The sequence below is a fragment of the Eptesicus fuscus genome, chromosome 22, assembly GCF_027574615.1.
Source record: "Eptesicus fuscus isolate TK198812 chromosome 22, DD_ASM_mEF_20220401, whole genome shotgun sequence".
Taxonomy (NCBI): domain Eukaryota; kingdom Metazoa; phylum Chordata; class Mammalia; order Chiroptera; family Vespertilionidae; genus Eptesicus; species Eptesicus fuscus.
Genome location: NC_072494.1, coordinates 5,406,185 through 5,424,218, shown reverse-complemented (window position 1 = coordinate 5,424,218; position 18,034 = coordinate 5,406,185). Strand labels below are relative to the sequence as shown.

Below are 18,034 nucleotides of genomic sequence, written 5' to 3'. Positions count from 1 at the left end.
ACCAGGTTAGCTTTTTTTAAAAAAAATCCTCACTGAGGATATTTTCCCACTGATTTTCAGAGAGAGAGTGGAAGGGGGAAAGACAGAGAGAAACATCGATGTGAGAGAAACACGTCGATTGGTTGCCTCCTGCACGCGCCCTGACCAACCTTGGTACATTCCCTCGACCGGAATTGAACCCAGAACCCTTCGGTCCGAAGGCCGACGCTCTATCCACTGAGCCTGACCGCCTAGGGCCACCAGTCTAGCTTTAACTCCTTTAGTGTAGTCATTACCTCCTCTAAGAATCTTTCCCAGCTCAGGCTGCAGGTGAAGGCCAAGTGTCCCATATGACCGATGACCTGGGCTGCCTCGATTCCTTGAATTCCTCAGTGTCTGCCACTCCCCATCCTAGAACTCTGGCCACCCAGGGAGGGCTGGCAAGAACCGGCTGAAGTGGCTTCCCCCATAGTTCCCTAAGTCCGCATTCCTTAGGACGTCCTAGTTTCCTTTTCCCTGCCTTGCTTGTGGCAGAGTCTCCTGTAATTACATACAATGTATTTCAAATGAACCAATACTGTAAGTGAATTTTGTTGATGATGGCCTTCATTAACAGGAACTCAAGTAGAAATAGACATGTTAATTTAAATAATCTTCTAGATTTTATAATATCAAAATAATAGCTTCAGAATATTAAACAGTATCTCTAAATAAATAAATTTTTCTGTGTCTAAGGAAATTACTCAGAATTTTTTTGTGATAAAAATCTTTAATACACACACACACACACACACAGCTATTAGAAGGCTGTCCAAACTACACACACAAACAAAGTAAGTGGCAGTTAGTTCTTGACAATTTGTCATACTGATGGGTTACCATGGAAACAAACTCAGACTTCTTGGCAACTGAGACAAAAGTCACATTAGTAAATGCTTTCCGTTACATGAGTCATCAATTTCCTATGAGCTTTATACGGTTGCTTAACCACTTTCAAGAAACAAAGCAACAGATATGATTTGTGTTGATATTGTGGAAAGCTAAGTACTTCTAAGATAAAATGACAAAGATGCGGATTGTGACGTACATAAGCAGAGGAATTAAAAGCAGCAAAATGTTGCTATGGTTATTGTTTATGCTTCAAAGGAGGAAAGGAAAATCTAAAAGGTCTTTAGAATATAAGAGTAATAAAAAATAAGATAAAAATTATGGATCTATTTTTTGTGACGCCTTAGTTACTGTATTAGCAAACTGCATTACTTAGCAGTGTAAGAATAACTTGCATATGTATACGTGAGGCATATATTTAAAATTATGCCATGTCTTGGTAATTTGAAGTATTTTTTAAATATATCTTTATTGTTGAAAGTATTCCAGATGTCCCCTTTTTTTCTTCCATTGACCCCCTCCACCTCCCCCCACCCCCTCCCCAGGCCGTCACCGCACTATTGTCTGTGTCCATGGGTTATGCATACAGTATATGCATGTAAGTTCTTGGGTCAATCTCTTCTGGGGGGGCGGCTGCCCTTCTCCCTGAGATTCGTCAGTCTGTTGCATATTTTTAACTTTTTAGAAATGGTGACAAAGAAAAAACACTGCTATGAGGAATGCAAGCGGTTCTGCCAGACAGTATTACTGCCGGAGGTTAAGAGCTTGTATCCGGAGCCAGTCGTTTGGGTTCAAACCGTGCCTCTGCTACGTGGCGGCTGGCCCACTGCACACACCCCCTAACCCTCTGTGAAACAGGGAAGGTAACAGTACCCACGCCTCGTGGGGATTTCAGAAAATCAAGTGAATTATTATACCGGTGTCTGGAACAGCGCCTGGCTTATAGTGGATCTCCACAGTTAATGTCAGAAGTTGTTATTATCAAGGACCTAAGCAGTTCTAAGTCCACTTACATTTGTCCTCCAGGGAGAAATAATGGTTACATTTACAAGTACAGACTTTGCTTCATCATTAATTTCTTTTATGAAAGATATAAACTCCTGAGAAAACAAACCTGTGGGAAAGGAGGCAAGACCAAATATTTTAAGACGCCAAGGATAAATCAGATCTCTACAAGTGTGGCCCTTAATGACAGCACGAGGGACAAATGGATCTCAGCCCCAGAGGCACTTCTGGCTGGAGGAACTGGGTGGACAGGTATCATTCGATGGGAAACACCTGAACCCCATTTCTCTCCTCCACGCACTTCGGGTGGTGTCAGCCAGGGAAACCACAGCCCAGTTTTGGGCGCTTTGCGGTGGAGGGGCCTGCGAGGCCCCCGTTTGGATACACAGAGACCCGGAGCTCACAGGCGGGGCTGCAGACACAAGGGCAAGTCCTCAGCATGGGAACGTGAGGCGGCCATGGGCATGGCCAGGCCATTCAGGGGGATGTGAGCAGAGCAGGAGGGAGGAGGGCTGAGTCTGAAACACCCGAAGGTGCTCGAGTGGAGGAGGCAGGCACAGGAGACCCGCGGTCAGCAGAGAAGCAGAGGCGTCCATGTTACCATGGAAACCAAAGCAGGGGAAAAGCCTGCAAAGCGGAATAGCTCAACAATGTGGAATGTGGCCGAGAGGGCAGGTGAGATAAAGACAGAGAAGAAGCGACCAGGGAGTCACTGCTAACAGTGGTCAGTGCAGGTTCCGTGGAAGGACAGGTGGGGGTGGAAGGCAGATAACTACGGGATGTGGTGAGGCTGGGAACACAGACCGTTGTTTTCAAACATTTTAGTAATAAAGGGGAGAAGGTGAGGGTGGCGGCCAGAGGGGGCATGCGGTGGAGGGGGGATTTCATTTTAACATGCGTTAGCTCGGACAGGGAGGAACCAGTGAGGAGAAAAAGGCCCAGATCGGACAGCGTGTGCGTGCTGGCGCCAGAGGGGACCCTCCCTGAGAATGTCCGCGGGGAAGGCACGCAGACGACAGGTGGGCGCTGGCCTGGACCGGGGGAGGGGCTCCGCTGGGGGAAAGACAGCCTCTCACATGGGCAAGTTTGTCAACAGACACTGTTCGCTGCCTGCCTACTTCTCTTTTTGTCGTTTTTTAAAAATATTTTTATTGATTTTAGAGAGGAGGGAGAGAGAGGAACATCAATGATGAGAATCATTGATCAGCTGCCTCCTACACGCCCCCCACTGGGGATCGAGCCTGCAACCGGGGCGTGTGCCCTTGACCGGGACTCTTCAGTCAGTAGGATGACGCTCTATCCACTGAGCCACACCAGCTAGGGCTTTTATGAAATGTTTTGTAGTCAGCTACGAATTGGGAAACATATGTTGCTGAGTCTATAAAATGGAAGAAAAACTTACTTCAAAGGGTGGTTGGAAAATGAAATATTTAAAGCACTGTGTAAACCGACAGGGTGCTACGAATCAACACTTCTCTCCAAAGCTTTTTCTGTGATACATTTCCTGAGTCATGGGGCATAATAATTCCCTTGTTCCCATAAAGTCCTGGCACATTTTCTTTCTTTCATCTGTTTGTTAATCTGCACCCAAGGATATTTTTTCCACTAATTTTTAGAGAAGGCTGAAGGGAGGGAGGGGACGGGAGAGAGAGAGGGAGAGAGAGGGAGAGAGGGAGAGAGAGAGAGAGGGAGAGAGAGGGAGAGAGAGGGGGAGAGAGGGGGAGAGAGAGAGAGCGAGAGAGAGGGAGAGAGAGAGAGAGAGAGAGAGAAGCATCGACGTAAGAGAGGCACATGTACCCCAACTGGGGCCAGGGATGGGACCTGCAACCCAGTAGCTGCCTTTGACTGGGAATGGGACCCGCAGCCTTTGGTGCGTGGGCCGGCCTCTAACCACTGAGCACACGGGCCCAGGCCCGGGTCATGTCCTACGTACACCTGGAGTTGCCTTGTAAACGAGACACTGAGACAAGAGAAAGGGGGCCTGCACGGCTCTGCCGTGTGCTCGGCCTCTCCTCCTCGGGTGTCTGCACCGGTGCAGCCACTGGACGGGACGGACGCTGTAGGCTCAGAGGACGGTCCCTGTACAGCGACGAGCAGCCGTCACTTCCAGGGAACACGCCAGGATGCCGAGGCCTATTGGGAGATACAGACAAGGCGGGGGGGGGGGGGGGAGGGAGGGAGGGACTGGACCGCGAATGTCCCATTCCCGAGGTGGAGAGTGAATGAGTGGGACACGACAAAGAGCACGAGAGGAAGAAAACGCAAAAACCAACCAAACAAAAAACACAAAAGAACAAAATAGCGCGAGGCTATTTATTACTCGCTGCCTGGTGAAGGCTCTACTCAGGCTGTCTCGGTTATTAATTGTCCTTAGAGTGATCGTAATGACATGACAATGAGGAAAAATACATGCAAATGAAGGGAGTTAAAACCGAAGGCTCAGCACCAGAGTCTGCTCTGAAGGGAGGTCCAGGGACCGCCTGGAAGGGTCTGCGCAGCGGGGAAAGCGTGAGGCCACAGGGGCTGGATTCAAGGGCTGCACTGAGCACCCGCCACGCTGTGGGGGGGGGGGGGGGGGCCGCTGTGCTGCCCTGGAGCAGTGAGTGTGGACTTCAGGTGTGTGCATGACCAATGCACAACTCCACATGGCTGATGCCCTCCCTCACATGGAAGGAAACCCGGTGGGAGCCGAGGAGGCAGGAAAGGCAGCAGGCATTTCAAACAGGCTCGCCGTCGTGTGTGTGCTGGCTTTGTATGGGCCACCTTGGCAAAAAGAGCTCTCAGGTTCACGGTACTCCCAGCTGGTACCAACGTCCGGTTCCTGAAATTAGGAAGTGGCGACCCTGCAGTTATGAATTACCGAGTTCCTGGTTGCTCCGGGAAGTCTCACACTTCATTGTTGTCATGAGAGAGTTTGCCGTTCTCAACTGTATGTAATTGCAAACGCCTAGTATCTGTATTACTAACTTAATAATTGAGTTTATTTTTCCTTTAATACAGATGCATTGATGGAAATTATAAAGGTAGCCCTGGCTGGTGTGGCTAAACAGTTAAGTGTTGGCTCACGCACCAAAGGGTTGTGGGTTTGATTTCCAGTCAAGGGCACTTACCTGGCTTGTGGGTTCCTTCGCTGCCCCTGGTCGGGGAGCCTGGGGGATTCAACCAGTTGATGTGTCTCTCTTACATCAATGTTTCTCTCTCTCTCCCCTTCCCTCCCTTCCACTCTCTCTGAAAAACAATGGGAAAAATATCCCCAGGTGAGGATTAACAAAAAACAAATAAATAAGAGATTATAAAGGCAATTTGTGGTTGCTTATATAAGGTTCTCTACTAATTTGGCCTACAAGCAAAATTTTGGAACCAATTCCCTTCTTTTGCAAGGATTATGAACAACCTTTTTTTAAAAAAAATATTTTTTTATTGATTTCAGAGAGGAAGGAAGAGGGAGAGAGAGATAGAAACATCAATGATGAGAGAGAATGATTGATTGGCTGCCTCCTGCACGCCCCCCACTGGAGATCGAGCCCGCAACCCGGGCATGTGCCCTTGACCAGAATCGAACCTGGGACCCTTCAGTCCGAAGGCTGACGCTCTATCCACCGAGCCAAACCGGCCAGGGCGAACCATCTTTTCTAACTCCCTTCCTGGGGCTGTTGTTTCTGAAACTGTCTCTGCCTTGTCCACAGAGGAAACAGTGACGGCCACGGGACAGGCCCAGTGAGACAGACACTCATCTGCACTTTCAGGAAGTCACTGCCTGGGGAATGACCGAAGTGGGAAGACCGTCGTGTCCAGGACGGTACCCGGGGGACGCCTTTAGAAAAACACCACCCCAGCAGGTCCGGAACCGGCCTCCGAAGGGAACCACAGGGCTAACATGTTAGCAGCCTCGTATTTAGCCACTGGCACTAGAGAGTTCCCAGAAACCGCTCCTGAAATGTGGCTGCAGTCTGCGAACAGGAAACATAAAATTCCGACTGGGAAGAAAACGCCGATAAATGAGTCCAGCTGAATGCTGTGCTGCTGATGACTCACTGAAACGAAATGAAGCAAACCCGTCAAGTCCACCATCAATACTATGGGCCGTTCCTGGTCTCCTGGAGATGAAATGAGCCGTGGGTGTAAGACGGTTTCTGAGCCACAATGCTTGGAAATACCACTGGATTAGGAAAAGCCTGAGGAATTTCTTCTAAAATAGTAAGCCGGTTCCAGGACAGGAAAAGAATGTTTTTCCTCCGTAAGACAACAGAAAGATAGACTTCTGGGCATGCGTTTGTAATATTCGCATCCCTATTTTATCTTATGCTATTCCTTCACCCCACCCTATAACCATGTTCACGTCTCTGTCCTGAAAATAAACACATGAAGTCAAATGGCTGTTGTTTGTCCTGCTTCCCCGCTTTTACCTAATTCTACTTTGCCCCTTCTTCTTATTTTTATTTTTGGTTAATCCTCTCCTGAGGATATGTTCCTATTGATTTTTAGGGAGAGTGGAAGAGAGGGGGGAAGACAGAGAGAAATATCGATGTGAGAGAAACACATCGAGTGGCTGCCTCACCCCCGGGCTGGGAGGAGCCTGCCACCAAGGTACGTACCCTTGACCGGAATCGAACCCGGGACCCCTTGGTCCGCCGCTCTATCCACTGAGTCAAACCGGCCAGGGCTACTTTGCTCCTTCTTTTCAGGAACGAGCTTCCCAAATGGAGGACAATACACTCAATGCTTCAGCTGCTCACTCCCTAACCACTTGAAACCTGGCTCTGGCTCCTGAACACAACCCTCTCAAGGTCACCTCTGGACAGCCACGTGCAAAGAAAGAAAACTGGCCGGGCCTCCCGCTTAACCGCACACAAAGGCTAATCAACTTCCACTCAAGACTGGAATGTAAGCACTGAAGCCACACCACTCCCATACAGCCTGGTGCCAGGCTTGGCCAGTTGGTTGTTTTTCTTTGACACCAAAAGCAAAGGCTTGAGGCACCCGACCTCTGGCTCTGTCACTCTTCCGCTCCTAGTTAAGGTCCCCGGAAGTACCTGTTCTTCCCCGCCTCTCTCTCTTCACCCCAACACCTGCAATCACACTGCGCGTAACCTAACGCCCTAGACTCAGTTCTCTGTCCTCTGCTCTCTTCCCACCTCCAGGAACAGCCACACCCTGGGCTTGGTAGCTCCCGACTGCTCTCCTGAAGACTCAAGCCCTCACACCCCCTCTCTGAGCACATCGCCCACCCCATCGAGGCTGGCACACATTCCTTTCCCAACATTCTACATTCCCCACTTTATCTTCCTGGCCTGGTTTCTCCCAGGACTGACTCCTTAAATCCCTTTCTCATCAACGCTTCATTCCCTTGTCTCTGTGTTGTTGTTTTATAAATGTGTTTTATTGATTTCTTACAGAGAGGAAGGGAGAGGGATAGAGAGCTAGAAACATCGATGGGAGAGAAACATTGATCAGCTGCCTCCTGCACACGTCCTACTGGGGATGTGCCCGCAACCAAGGTACATGCCCTTGACCGGAATCGAACCTGGGACCCTTCAGTCCGCAGGCCGACGCTCTATCCACTGAGCCAAACCGGTCAGGGCTCCCTTGTCTCTCTGGCCTCTCCCCCTACAACGGCTGAGCCTGAAATGACCCCACCACCCGTTCTCTCCCCGTCTCAGACCCAGGAGCACTGCCTGAGGAACACGCAGGAGCATGCTGGGGCTGGAATCCACTAGAGGAACGGTGAAGAGGCAGGAGAAGGAGGGAGGGCCAAGCAGACAGAAACGCACACACATCTGGCGGGTGGAAGCTGGCCGGGCCTGGCTGACACTGGAGGGTTGGGAAGAGCAGTATTAGGAAATAAGATGTAAAGGCCTGACGAGCCATCTAAGTCACCCCTCCTTCTAATGAAGGAGAACATTCCCGACAAACGGACAAGGCACTGAGGGAGCATATCCACTAGTGCACTCTTCTCAATGGGGTACTGAATATTACCCGGCTACTCTGCATGTTATAGCTAAGTGCTATGCTGAATAGAACATGCCTTCTTTAACATCTCCCCAAGCAGCATGTCTATTCCCTCCTTAGGGGGCACATCTTGCACTGAACTGATGTATGACCTTGGACAAATTATGTCACTTTTCTGAGGATCGACTTTCTCATCTCTAAAAGGAGGTGTGGCCCAGCTGGTGTGGCTCAGTGATCGAGCATCAACCTATGAACCAGGAAATCATGGTTCGATTCCCAGTCGGAGCACATGCCCGGGTTGTGAGTTCGATCCCCAGTGTGGGGCGTGCAGGAGGCAGCCGATCAATGATTCACTCATTGATGTTTCTCTCTCTCCCCCTCCCCCTGCCTCTCTGAAATCAATAAAAATATATTTTAAAAAATAAATAAGTGAAAGAGAGGTGTGGCAGAGGCTGAGTGTTCCCTGATATCTGTCCTCCCTGTCTCTTTACTGTCACCGATCTTTCTCTGAGCACAGGGACGCCCAGCACAGACTACACTCTCAGCCTTTCTTGGGGTGGATGTGGCCTTGTGCTCGTGTTCCGGTCAATGAACTGTGAGCAAAAGGGACTTCCCCTTCCCCTCACCTCCTCCCAGAGGCTGGATCGGATGTGGGTGAGTCCCTGCACGTGAGAACAATAGGCACCCTGGGCATGACAGAGCCACGGGACAGAGAGTCGGGCCCCTGACCGCTTGTCGGAGCACAGCCCTCATCAGCGTGCACTTCGTACGAGAGAGAAATAAACTCCTATCTCATTTAGGCCACTTATTTATTTATTTTTATAATGTATGTGTTACAGCGTGTGGCACATATCCTAACCCAATAGGAGGCAACATCTCTATATAAGAGGTTTTGTAAGAATTAAATGAAATTAGGAATGTAAAATATACATATATACAAGCTCATTTTTTAGTATTTAAAAAACCACCATCTTTTCTCTTGAGACTCACCTTAGACCCTATTACTGACATAATTCAGGATCCCCAGAATCTTAATGCAATGCCCTGGATCTCTATCTGATAACACCCCTCAAAGGCCGACACCCCAAATTGAACACGGGGGAAGTGTATACAGTTCTATGTACACGGCTTATCAAGAACTGTAAACCGGATTCTTCTAAAATTAACTTTCACTGATAATCTTATAAAGAATTATAAGTGTACACAGAACAGTATATACTTCCTCATATGGTTCCCATATATTTAATTTTGGGATCTCTGTGTATTTATCATCCTTAGCAAAGCGACAATAGATCTTTTCTCCCAATATCTGCATGCTTTCAAGAAATATTTATAAACTGCCTACTGTGCAAGGTTTAGTGACACAAAAACTTACTGGTGTAAAATGGCATTCCTATCATTTTTACAAAGTAGTTTTCCAGGGATGGAGACTGAATTCTGAGTACTATTGGAAAAAAGTCTGTGCTGTGAGTACTGCTTTTCTTATCTCTCACATACAATAACCTCAGGGGAACCTAGAGGCCAGGTCTCGTGACTTGTCTAGTGTGTACAATAACAATGGATGTGCATAAAACCGGCTATGAGGATGCTCACTGTAGCGTGTTTGTGAAACAAACATGCAAGTACAATATGATCCCATTTTGGTTTCTCAAAAAAAGTATATGGTGTGTGTGTGTGTGTGTGTGCATACATGTATATATGGATCAATAAAGACTCCTAAGTTATATACCAAAATAGTAATAATCGTGATTATCTCTAGTTGGTTCATTTCTATGTAATTTTTGCTCTTTTTGTTTTGCTTTTATATTTTCTAAGTTTCCTACATGAATCTATATTGCTCTTGCAATAAGGAAACAGGTTATTAAAGGGAAGTACACGATGTGCAGTGAACTAAAATCTTGAAAACATGAGCACATACTCTGGCCAAAGACAAGAAAGAAATCCCTTCGGCTTGTTTATAAAGTAAAAGCCAACACACAGATGTGCTCATTGGTTTCCCGGACACGCCCTGAATTCACATGGGTTTTTTGCACAAGCCCATGTGAAGCCTAGAAGAGTATTCAATTATGGGCGCCAAAAAAGATGGACAACATACGGCAAACTTGGGAAGCCCCCAAAATTCAGGAAAATTTTCTTATTATTCCTTTTATTACAGCAGACCAGAAATTAAACCTGTTCTAGCAGTCTTAATAAACCTAAAAATGAATTGGACACTTTTACAAAGCAAGAGTGCTCTGGAAAGATTTAAATAATGTAACATTCTGTCTTTGAAAGTTCTTCAAAACTTTTCATTAGGCAATAATCTGCCTGCAGTTTATTACAGTCCAACAATGTGTTTTCTGAATGTTTTTGCTGTTGTTAAGCTTCGCCCAAGGACATTTCTCCACTGATCTGTAGGGAGAGTGGAAAAGAGAGGGAAAGACAGAAACACTGATGTGAAAGAAACACATCGATTGGTTGCCTCTGGCACGAGCCCCGACCAGGGCCTGGGTTGGGGAGGAGGCTGCAACCAAGGTATGTGCCCTTGACCAGAATCGAGCCCGGGACCCTTTGGTCTGCAAGCCGAGGCTCCATCCACTGAGCCAAACCAGTTAGGGCAGTGGTCGGCAAACTCATTAGTCAACAGAGTCAAACATCAACAGTACAACGATGGAAATTTCTTTTGAGAGCCAAGTTTTTTAAACTTAAACTTCTTCTAATGCCACTTCTTCAAAATATACTCGCCCAGGCCGTGGTATTTTGTGGAAGAGCCACACTCAAGGGGCCAAAAGAGCCGCATGTGGCTCGCGAGCCGCAGTTTGCCGACCACGGAGCTAGGGCGTTTTCTGAATGTTTTATTAACTATGGTAAAATCTGATCCCTTTAGCAACATTTATTACAAATAAATACCTTGTAGTCTTTATATTTTTCCTAACCGCCTCCCTGGACATACCTTCCCAGGAGACACTGGGTCCTTCTAAAATTAACGCTCACTAATAATCTTTCAAAAGGCGAAACAGGACACTGATATAATATTGTATGCCAACTGTCCTTGAAAAATAAATTACATTTAAAATAAATAAGTATATAAAAAATAGAAGGGCAAAATGGTGTAAGGGAATTCTAGAGGAAAAGTCCAGGAAGCAGGCTTACTTACACTAGACCACAATCTTAATCCACAGTAACTATTCTCACCAGCTGTCACTCCACATAGTGTGTTAAATACCTAACTCACCGCCTCTCCTCCTCCCCAATATATTCCAGTCCCTCAACGAAGCAACGTCAAGCCAAGATGCTTCTGGCCTTTGTGACTGTCATGTCATCAGGGCATTGGTCACGGCGTTATCATTTCATCAGCCACTGACAGAGAGACCTCCAGTACAGGCTCTTATCAGCTCCTGCCTGGGTGACTTTAAGACTCCTAATTTGTCCCCCCATTTTAATCTAGCCCCAATCGAGTCCAAAGAACATCCGCACACAGACCAGCTTAAGTGCTGCTCGGATGGATACCGCTGTAATGAACTAGCTATTAATACCAGGAAAGGGGCAAAGGGAAAGCCACACATTACAGGCATGCTCCCTGTAAAACACCGTGGGAAGGCGACTGGACAAGGGGAAGAGAGACACATGCCCAGTCAAGTTGGGGGAACTTGGATGGTGCTGCCTGTCAATCACACCTGGGACGGAGATGTCGGCCAGAATGGGTGTGGCCATGGCAAGGGCGGAAGACGTGGGACGCATAACCCCCAAACAAAGGTTCACTCTTGTGCTCCTGGGACTCTGGGCTTGTGGGTTCTTTTGCTCCTGCTTCCCTGCAGTCGCCCCACACGGCCACGGGGACCCCACAGGCGATGGACTAATGGGCAGGAACTAGCCCGAGGCTGCACTGGGCCCGGCTCCCACAGGGACACTGGCTTTGCTTCTAGCTGTACTGAAACCCCACCTGTAATTCTATGGCTGGACTAAGGAAAATGGGACTTTGGAAACCCAGGGATTTAACTCCACAAAAAATAAAACTTTCGCCGTGACTGGTTTGGCTCAGTGGATAGAGTGTCGGCTTGCGGACTGAAGGGTCCCGGGTTCAATTCCGGTCAAGGGCATGTACCTTGGTTGCAGGCACATCCCCAGTAGGGAGGTGTGCAGGAGGCAGCTGATGGATGTTTCTCTCTCATCGATGTTTCTAGCTCTCTATCCCTCTCCCTTCCTCTCTGTAAAAAATAAAAAAATAAGTAAAAAATAAGTAAGACTTTCTATCATAACTCACCCTCCCGGGGGGACTCCGGAAATGCTTATTCCTGTGGTACCCCAAGAACCCCACTCCCACTAGCAACAGGGAAAGACGAGGCCCGTTTTCCACTGATAACACAGTCACATTACAGTCACCGCAAGAATCTTAGATGAACTCCATCTACGAGCAGGGGAAGCAAACTGTACGACGACATTCAAAGTCTGTGTCTTCTGCTCTGTTCAATGGGAACTCGGCAAGCAGGCTGACCTCACCAACTCCCATTGGTGACTAGCGCCAGCTGCCCCCGTCAACGCCAATTCATTCTCCCAGCATGCTCTCCGGAAAGGCTGGTAGGTTTTCAGTAACCATTACAGCTGTAAATGAGCTCTTTAGCTTCAGAATTTCAACACTCACAGATTGTCCGATCCATTGGTCATACTGTCTAAATCATACTGTCTCCTATGGTCAATAATTATCTGTCACCTATGATCCAAATTAATTAACAGAGGTAACTCCTTATGGGCCTTTATATTTGCTGTACTTCTCACAGCCCCTGACAGACGCTAGAGACTGGATAAATCCTCAATATCTGGTGAACAATGGATAACAGCATCTTGAGCTTTTGCACAAGTATATTTATGATTTCCTATGTACCGCTAAGGCTTTTCTCTAACAAAATAAATTACTTTTTTATGTAGGCTCATGCATCCAGGGTCCCCAGGACCACTCCAGGTTCAGTGATCCAGTAGGAGGACTCATAGGACTCAGCATACAGTCAGACTCATGTCTAAGATCTGTTACAATAAAAGGCATCAAGCAGAATGGGCACAGGAAAAAGGCGCCCGGGGCAAAGTCCTGGAAACCAAGTGTGAGCGTCCGAGAGTCCTCTCCCGTGGGGTCCCTGGAACCATCTTTCCGGCATCCAGGTGTGACACACGCACTGTCCCCCAAGGAAGCTTGTTAGAGACACGGTGCCTAAAGCTTTTTCATTTTTTTTATTTTTTAGGGCTATTCACAAAGGCACCCTCTGCCTAGCACAACTCAAAATCCCGGACCCCAAGAAAGTATTCAGGATAAATCACACTGCAGTCTAGGCCCAGCGAGCCACTCTGAAGTTTAACACCAAATCAGTGTAGGGAACTGCTGTCCATTCACGTTCCCAGGTGCCTGCAAAAACAGTGCAAGCAGCCTTTTCTAAGGAAAGCGGTCTTGGGCCTGCTATGTAGTTCATCTCCTATATTTGGGAGAAATATTTCAGTTGTGAACTATATCCTATATAATAAAAGCCTAATATGCAAATTGACCGAATGGCAGAATGACCGGTCGCTATGATGAGCACTGACCACCAGGGAGCAGACGCTCAACGCAGGAGCTGCCCTCAGCCAGCAGGCCCCAGGCCAGCCAAGGCCGGTGCGAGCAGGGGGGACCCCCTAATCACCCCGCTGGTCGCCCCGCAGAGGGAGGCGACCGGCAGCGGTGGTGGGGGGCAGGGCCGGCTGGTCGCCTCACAGATCAGCCCTGATCGCCAGCCAGGCCTAGGGACCCTACCCGTGCACGAGAAAATCGTGCACCGGGCCTCTAGTTTGATTGGTAAGAGACAAAATGATTTCTTAAACATTAAAATGATAGCACTTAATTACAGATGCACTGCCTAGACTGGCACCTCGGGATGAACATTATGCAGTTCTTAAATCATGCACATCCTTTCGGCATTTGGGTTTTCTTTCCCCTGTAAAACGAGGTAACTATTCAAACCTAAGCTTCCATAGCTGTCGGGATAAGGGAAGTCAGTGGAACAACCGGTTCTGGAAACAAACCCTCCGGGCCAAGCTCCTGGTGCTCTGAGTGTTAACGGGGTGCCAGAGCACTGGGGGGCCTCAGGTACGTGATCTTACAAAGCCCTCCCCAAAGCCCCTCCCGCCAGCGGTGGTTTCTAGTTTACAAATGGGAGCGTGGGAGGCTAAGTAACCACCCAGGTTTCCCGCGGCCGAGCTAGGTTTTAGGCGGACATCCACCTAATTCCAAACCTTCGCGCTTAGCTTTCCACCAACCACCTCTACCTCACCGGGCACAGCCTCCTTATCACGGATCATTTCCCTCCAAACTCAATGGGGGTTTTTGTTTGCTTGGTTGGTTATACAGAGCACTAGTCTTAGCCTTACTGACTTGGATTAAAATTTCAGTTGGAAGAGGAAGGGGTTCAGTGGAACCCAGATCCTCACCTTTTCCCTTTCCAACGCGTGCAAATTACAAATCAAATTATACCCCTGGCTTGTTCACACCATTGGGAACCTCCCAACTCAGCCGAGCACACAATTTTCTCCTTTATCCGGCACAAATCTGTTTGAGATTAGTATCAGCGTCTCGGCATTTCACTTACCAGATGTGGGGACCTTGGGAAAGTTAGTTATGCTTTCTGAGCCTCAGTTTATTCATCCACAAAATGGGGAATCCCTAGATCATGGCCTTGCTGTGAGAATGAAATAAGATAACATATTTAAAGGGCCCGGCCTACACATGATTACCTGCATCAGAATACCGACTGATTTGAGAGAGGCGAGCCAAATCCATAACCCGAGGGAGGAAGGAGGTGGTAGAGAAGGACCCTGACCACCAGGTGTCACCACTGGCCCAGAAGCCAGAAGGCTAGGAGGTGGCGTCAGGGAAACAGGGTGAGGGTCAGGGGAAGACTACCACTGCACCCACAGGACACGCAAGAATTGACTTGGCCTTCAACACCTTCACAGCTGACACAGTGTTTGTCGCACCATTCTAAGTCACACTGTTCTCTTACCCGTGTTAAAAATTATTGCAGTATAATCAATTAGCTGAATAGCCACAGGTTTGTCAGAACAGTTTAATTTTAAAAATTACCCTCAGCTAACCATGGTTTTTTCCCCCCGTTTGTTTTTTAATTGATTTCAGAGAGGAAGGGAAAGGGAGAGAGAGAGAGAAACATCAGTGATGAGAGAGAATCATGGGTCGGCTGCCTCCTGCACGCCCCCTACTGGGGATGGAGCCCATAACCCAGGAATGTGCCCTTGTCTGGAATCGAACCCCGGGACCCTTCAGTCCCCAGGCCGGCTGCTGCATCCACCGAGCCAAACCAGCTAGGGCTGACCATGTTTTAATTCTGAGACTCAACAGTGCTTCATCCTTGGCTTCGGCCAACGACACATACCATTTCTGGCTTCCGAAGGCTCAATATTGCCACGGCAGACAATTTTCTGGCCCCAATTCCACAACCTATTGACATTATGTCCTTTATGTTATTAATAGGGTGGCAGATAAAAGAGAAGCAGGGTATTTTTAGGGTAAAAATAAAGTCCATGAACAGTAAATTCAGGCAAAAGAAGCATTAATTATTAACCTTTTTTTCCTGGATCGCAGGAACTTAAAAGTTCGTTGTTGAAATGCTGTACATGTCCTGTTTTCTTCAGGAACCCTAGCTTGGGGTAAACCTGTTCGCTTACGAGTAGCCCTGACGTTACTCAAGAGCGACTCCTGACTTGCTTCTGCAGCCTGCCAACGCCTCCCCCCGGGGCCCAGGGGTTCGTTTCAAAGTGGGGGCAGGGTCTGGGCCCTCGCCCTGGCGCTGGGTCCTCACCCCCAGAGCCACTGGTGGCCACCTGGAGAGGGGGGTCCTGCAGGGGCCGGCGGCGCAGAGCTGGAGGCAGAGACTGCGGCCCCCCCGCCCCGCAGGGCACCTGCCTCCGGCCCAGCGCCGCCAGGCCGGGCCCCGGGCTCCGGTGCCGGACCGGGACCGCGGGGAGGAGTCAGGCTCAGCACGGGCTCGGGTCGGAGCCGCTGCTCTCAGAGCCCAAGCACTCGGGGTCGTTTCTGTGAGTTTTAACAGCAGCCCAAGTTCCACGCTGCATTTCGCAAACATGGAAACGTCTTAAGAGAAACCAGCCCGAGCCGGTTTGGCTCAGTGGATAGAGCGTGGGCCTGCGGGCTGACAGGTCCCAGGTTCAATTCCGTTCAAGGGCACATGCCCGGGTAGTGGGATCGATCCGGGGGAGGGGGTGGGGGGGGGTGCAGGAGGCAGCCGATCAGTGGTTCTCATCATTTATGTTTCTCTCTCTCCCTCTCCGTTCCTCTCTGAAATCAATGATGAGAGAGAGAGAGAGAGAGAGAGAGAGAGAGAGAGAGAGAGAGAGAGAGAGAGAAGAGCATCCTCTTCCTCGGGCCAGTGCTCGCCTCCCTAGAGAACCGAGCGGATCCCGGGAGCACCTGGCCTCGGGAGCCCAGGAGCCCAGCGGGCTCTGCAGACCGATGCCCGCTGGCCGGGGGCAGGCCGGTCCCCGGAGAGGCGCTCCCGGGGCCGCCGCGCTCGGGCGAGGCCGGGCCGGAGGTGCGGGCCTCCGGGGGCTCCGCGGGCGCCTACCTGGGGGACTCGGCGCTGAAGCTGCCGCCGTCCAGCAGCCGCATCTTGCAGAAGAGGACGCCGTTGACGAAGGGCACGGAGGAGAGCTCGTCGAGCTCGAAGTCCACCTTAAACTTGAACTTCTTCTTCTTCATCATCCTGAGCGCCAGGCGCCGGCGGGCGGGGGGCGGGGGCGGCCCCAGGGGGCGCGCGGGCCGCCAGCGCGTCAGCTCGGCCGGACCCCAGGCCCGCGCAGCCCCATGACCCAGGCGGCGCGCGGCGCGCGGGGGCGCGGCCAGCGGGCGCCGCGGGAGGGCGGGGAGCGGGGCCGGGGCCGCGGCCGCCGCCTCTGGCCGCAGTCCGGGCCGGGGGGCGCCGCGGGACGCCGGGGCGGTGGGCGCCGTGTCGGTGCGCTGCTCGCCGCCGCCCGTCTGAGACCCGGGAGGCGACGCTCCGGGAACCGCCGCTCCTCGGGCCCCGGGCGCCCCCAGCGGCGGCGGCGAGCGGCGCAGCGCCCGGCGGAAGCGGGGGGCCGGGCGAGGAAATGGGGGGCGGGCGGCGCTCCGCCGGGAAACGAGCTGCGAAAGCAGTTAGGGCGTCACGTCGCCCCGGGGTTCAAAAAAAGCGAAGCCGACGCAAAAGGAGCTCCCTCTCCCGCTTCCTCCCGGCCTTTCGTGCAACGTTACTCCGCCTCCCGCCCGCCCGCCCCTCCGGCGGGGATTTCCCCTTGGGATGGACAGTCTCGGGCGAATAGGATTCAACAGAATCTCCAGGACGTCGTTTCCACCCAATTGAAATCCTAAAACTAAAATTCGCCTTAGGTACTCAATTCCCGATCCTTCTATGTAAGATGAGACACGGGAGGGAAAGGCAAAAGCATGAAAATGTGTTGGGGCCTACCACGCCCAGGCGCTGGCCTGCTCCAGGCCGTGTCTCTAGTTTATACTGGAAATCTGAAGGGGTTAAAAATAATAGCTTCTCTTTCCGGATTCGGCTGTGCACACCCAGAACCAAAAAGCCTGAAAGCATAAAGGCTCCCTAGCTGCACAGCAATTACCTGCCGTCTATAGGCAGGTACATGTATTTTTCAGTGTATGTTGCCTGTTTGGTTACATGTTCGTTTTCAAACCGAGTTTTACTGTCCTTTTAACTCAGATTCCCTGTTAGTAATCTCTGAAGGGGTCTAATTGAAGAGGTTCTCTTTCCCAAGTCAATCATTTATTAATGCATTCATTCATATAAAAAACATATTTGTTAGTCCTCACCCGAGGATACATTTATTGACTTTTAGAGAGAGAGAGAGGAAAAGAGAGAGGGGAAAAGAGAGAGACTTTGATAGGCCACCTTCTGTCTGCCCAGCTCGCTGCTCCATAGTGCTGCCCAAGGGGAGAATCCTGCCACCACAGCTGCACTCGCCAGCGGTGAGCCCGGCTTCTGGCTGAGCTGCCGCTGTCCCTGTGGGAGCACACTGACCACCAGGGGACAGCTCCTATGTTGAGCATCTGCCCCTGGTGATCAGTGCATGTCATAGCGACCGGCCCTTCTGGTCCTTCCGCTGTAACGGTCACTTAGGCTTTTATTATATAGACTAGTGGCCCAGTGCACAAAATTCGTGCACATTAAAAGGGAATTAATTACAG

At 50.0% G+C, this 18,034-nt stretch overlaps 1 protein-coding gene across 1 annotated transcript in view; it reads right to left on the bottom strand.

The window, feature by feature from the left end:
• The window catches only part of EEIG2 (EEIG family member 2), a 34,617-nt gene extending 17,890 nt beyond the window's left edge, over positions 1-16,727 (bottom strand). The window contains exon 1 of the mRNA XM_008147098.3: positions 16,416-16,727. Within this exon, the coding sequence (XP_008145320.2) occupies positions 16,416-16,552 (137 nt within the window). The 5' untranslated portion in view covers positions 16,553-16,727. The remainder of the gene's footprint in view (positions 1-16,415) is intronic.
• Positions 16,728-18,034: the final 1,307 nt, after the last annotated feature.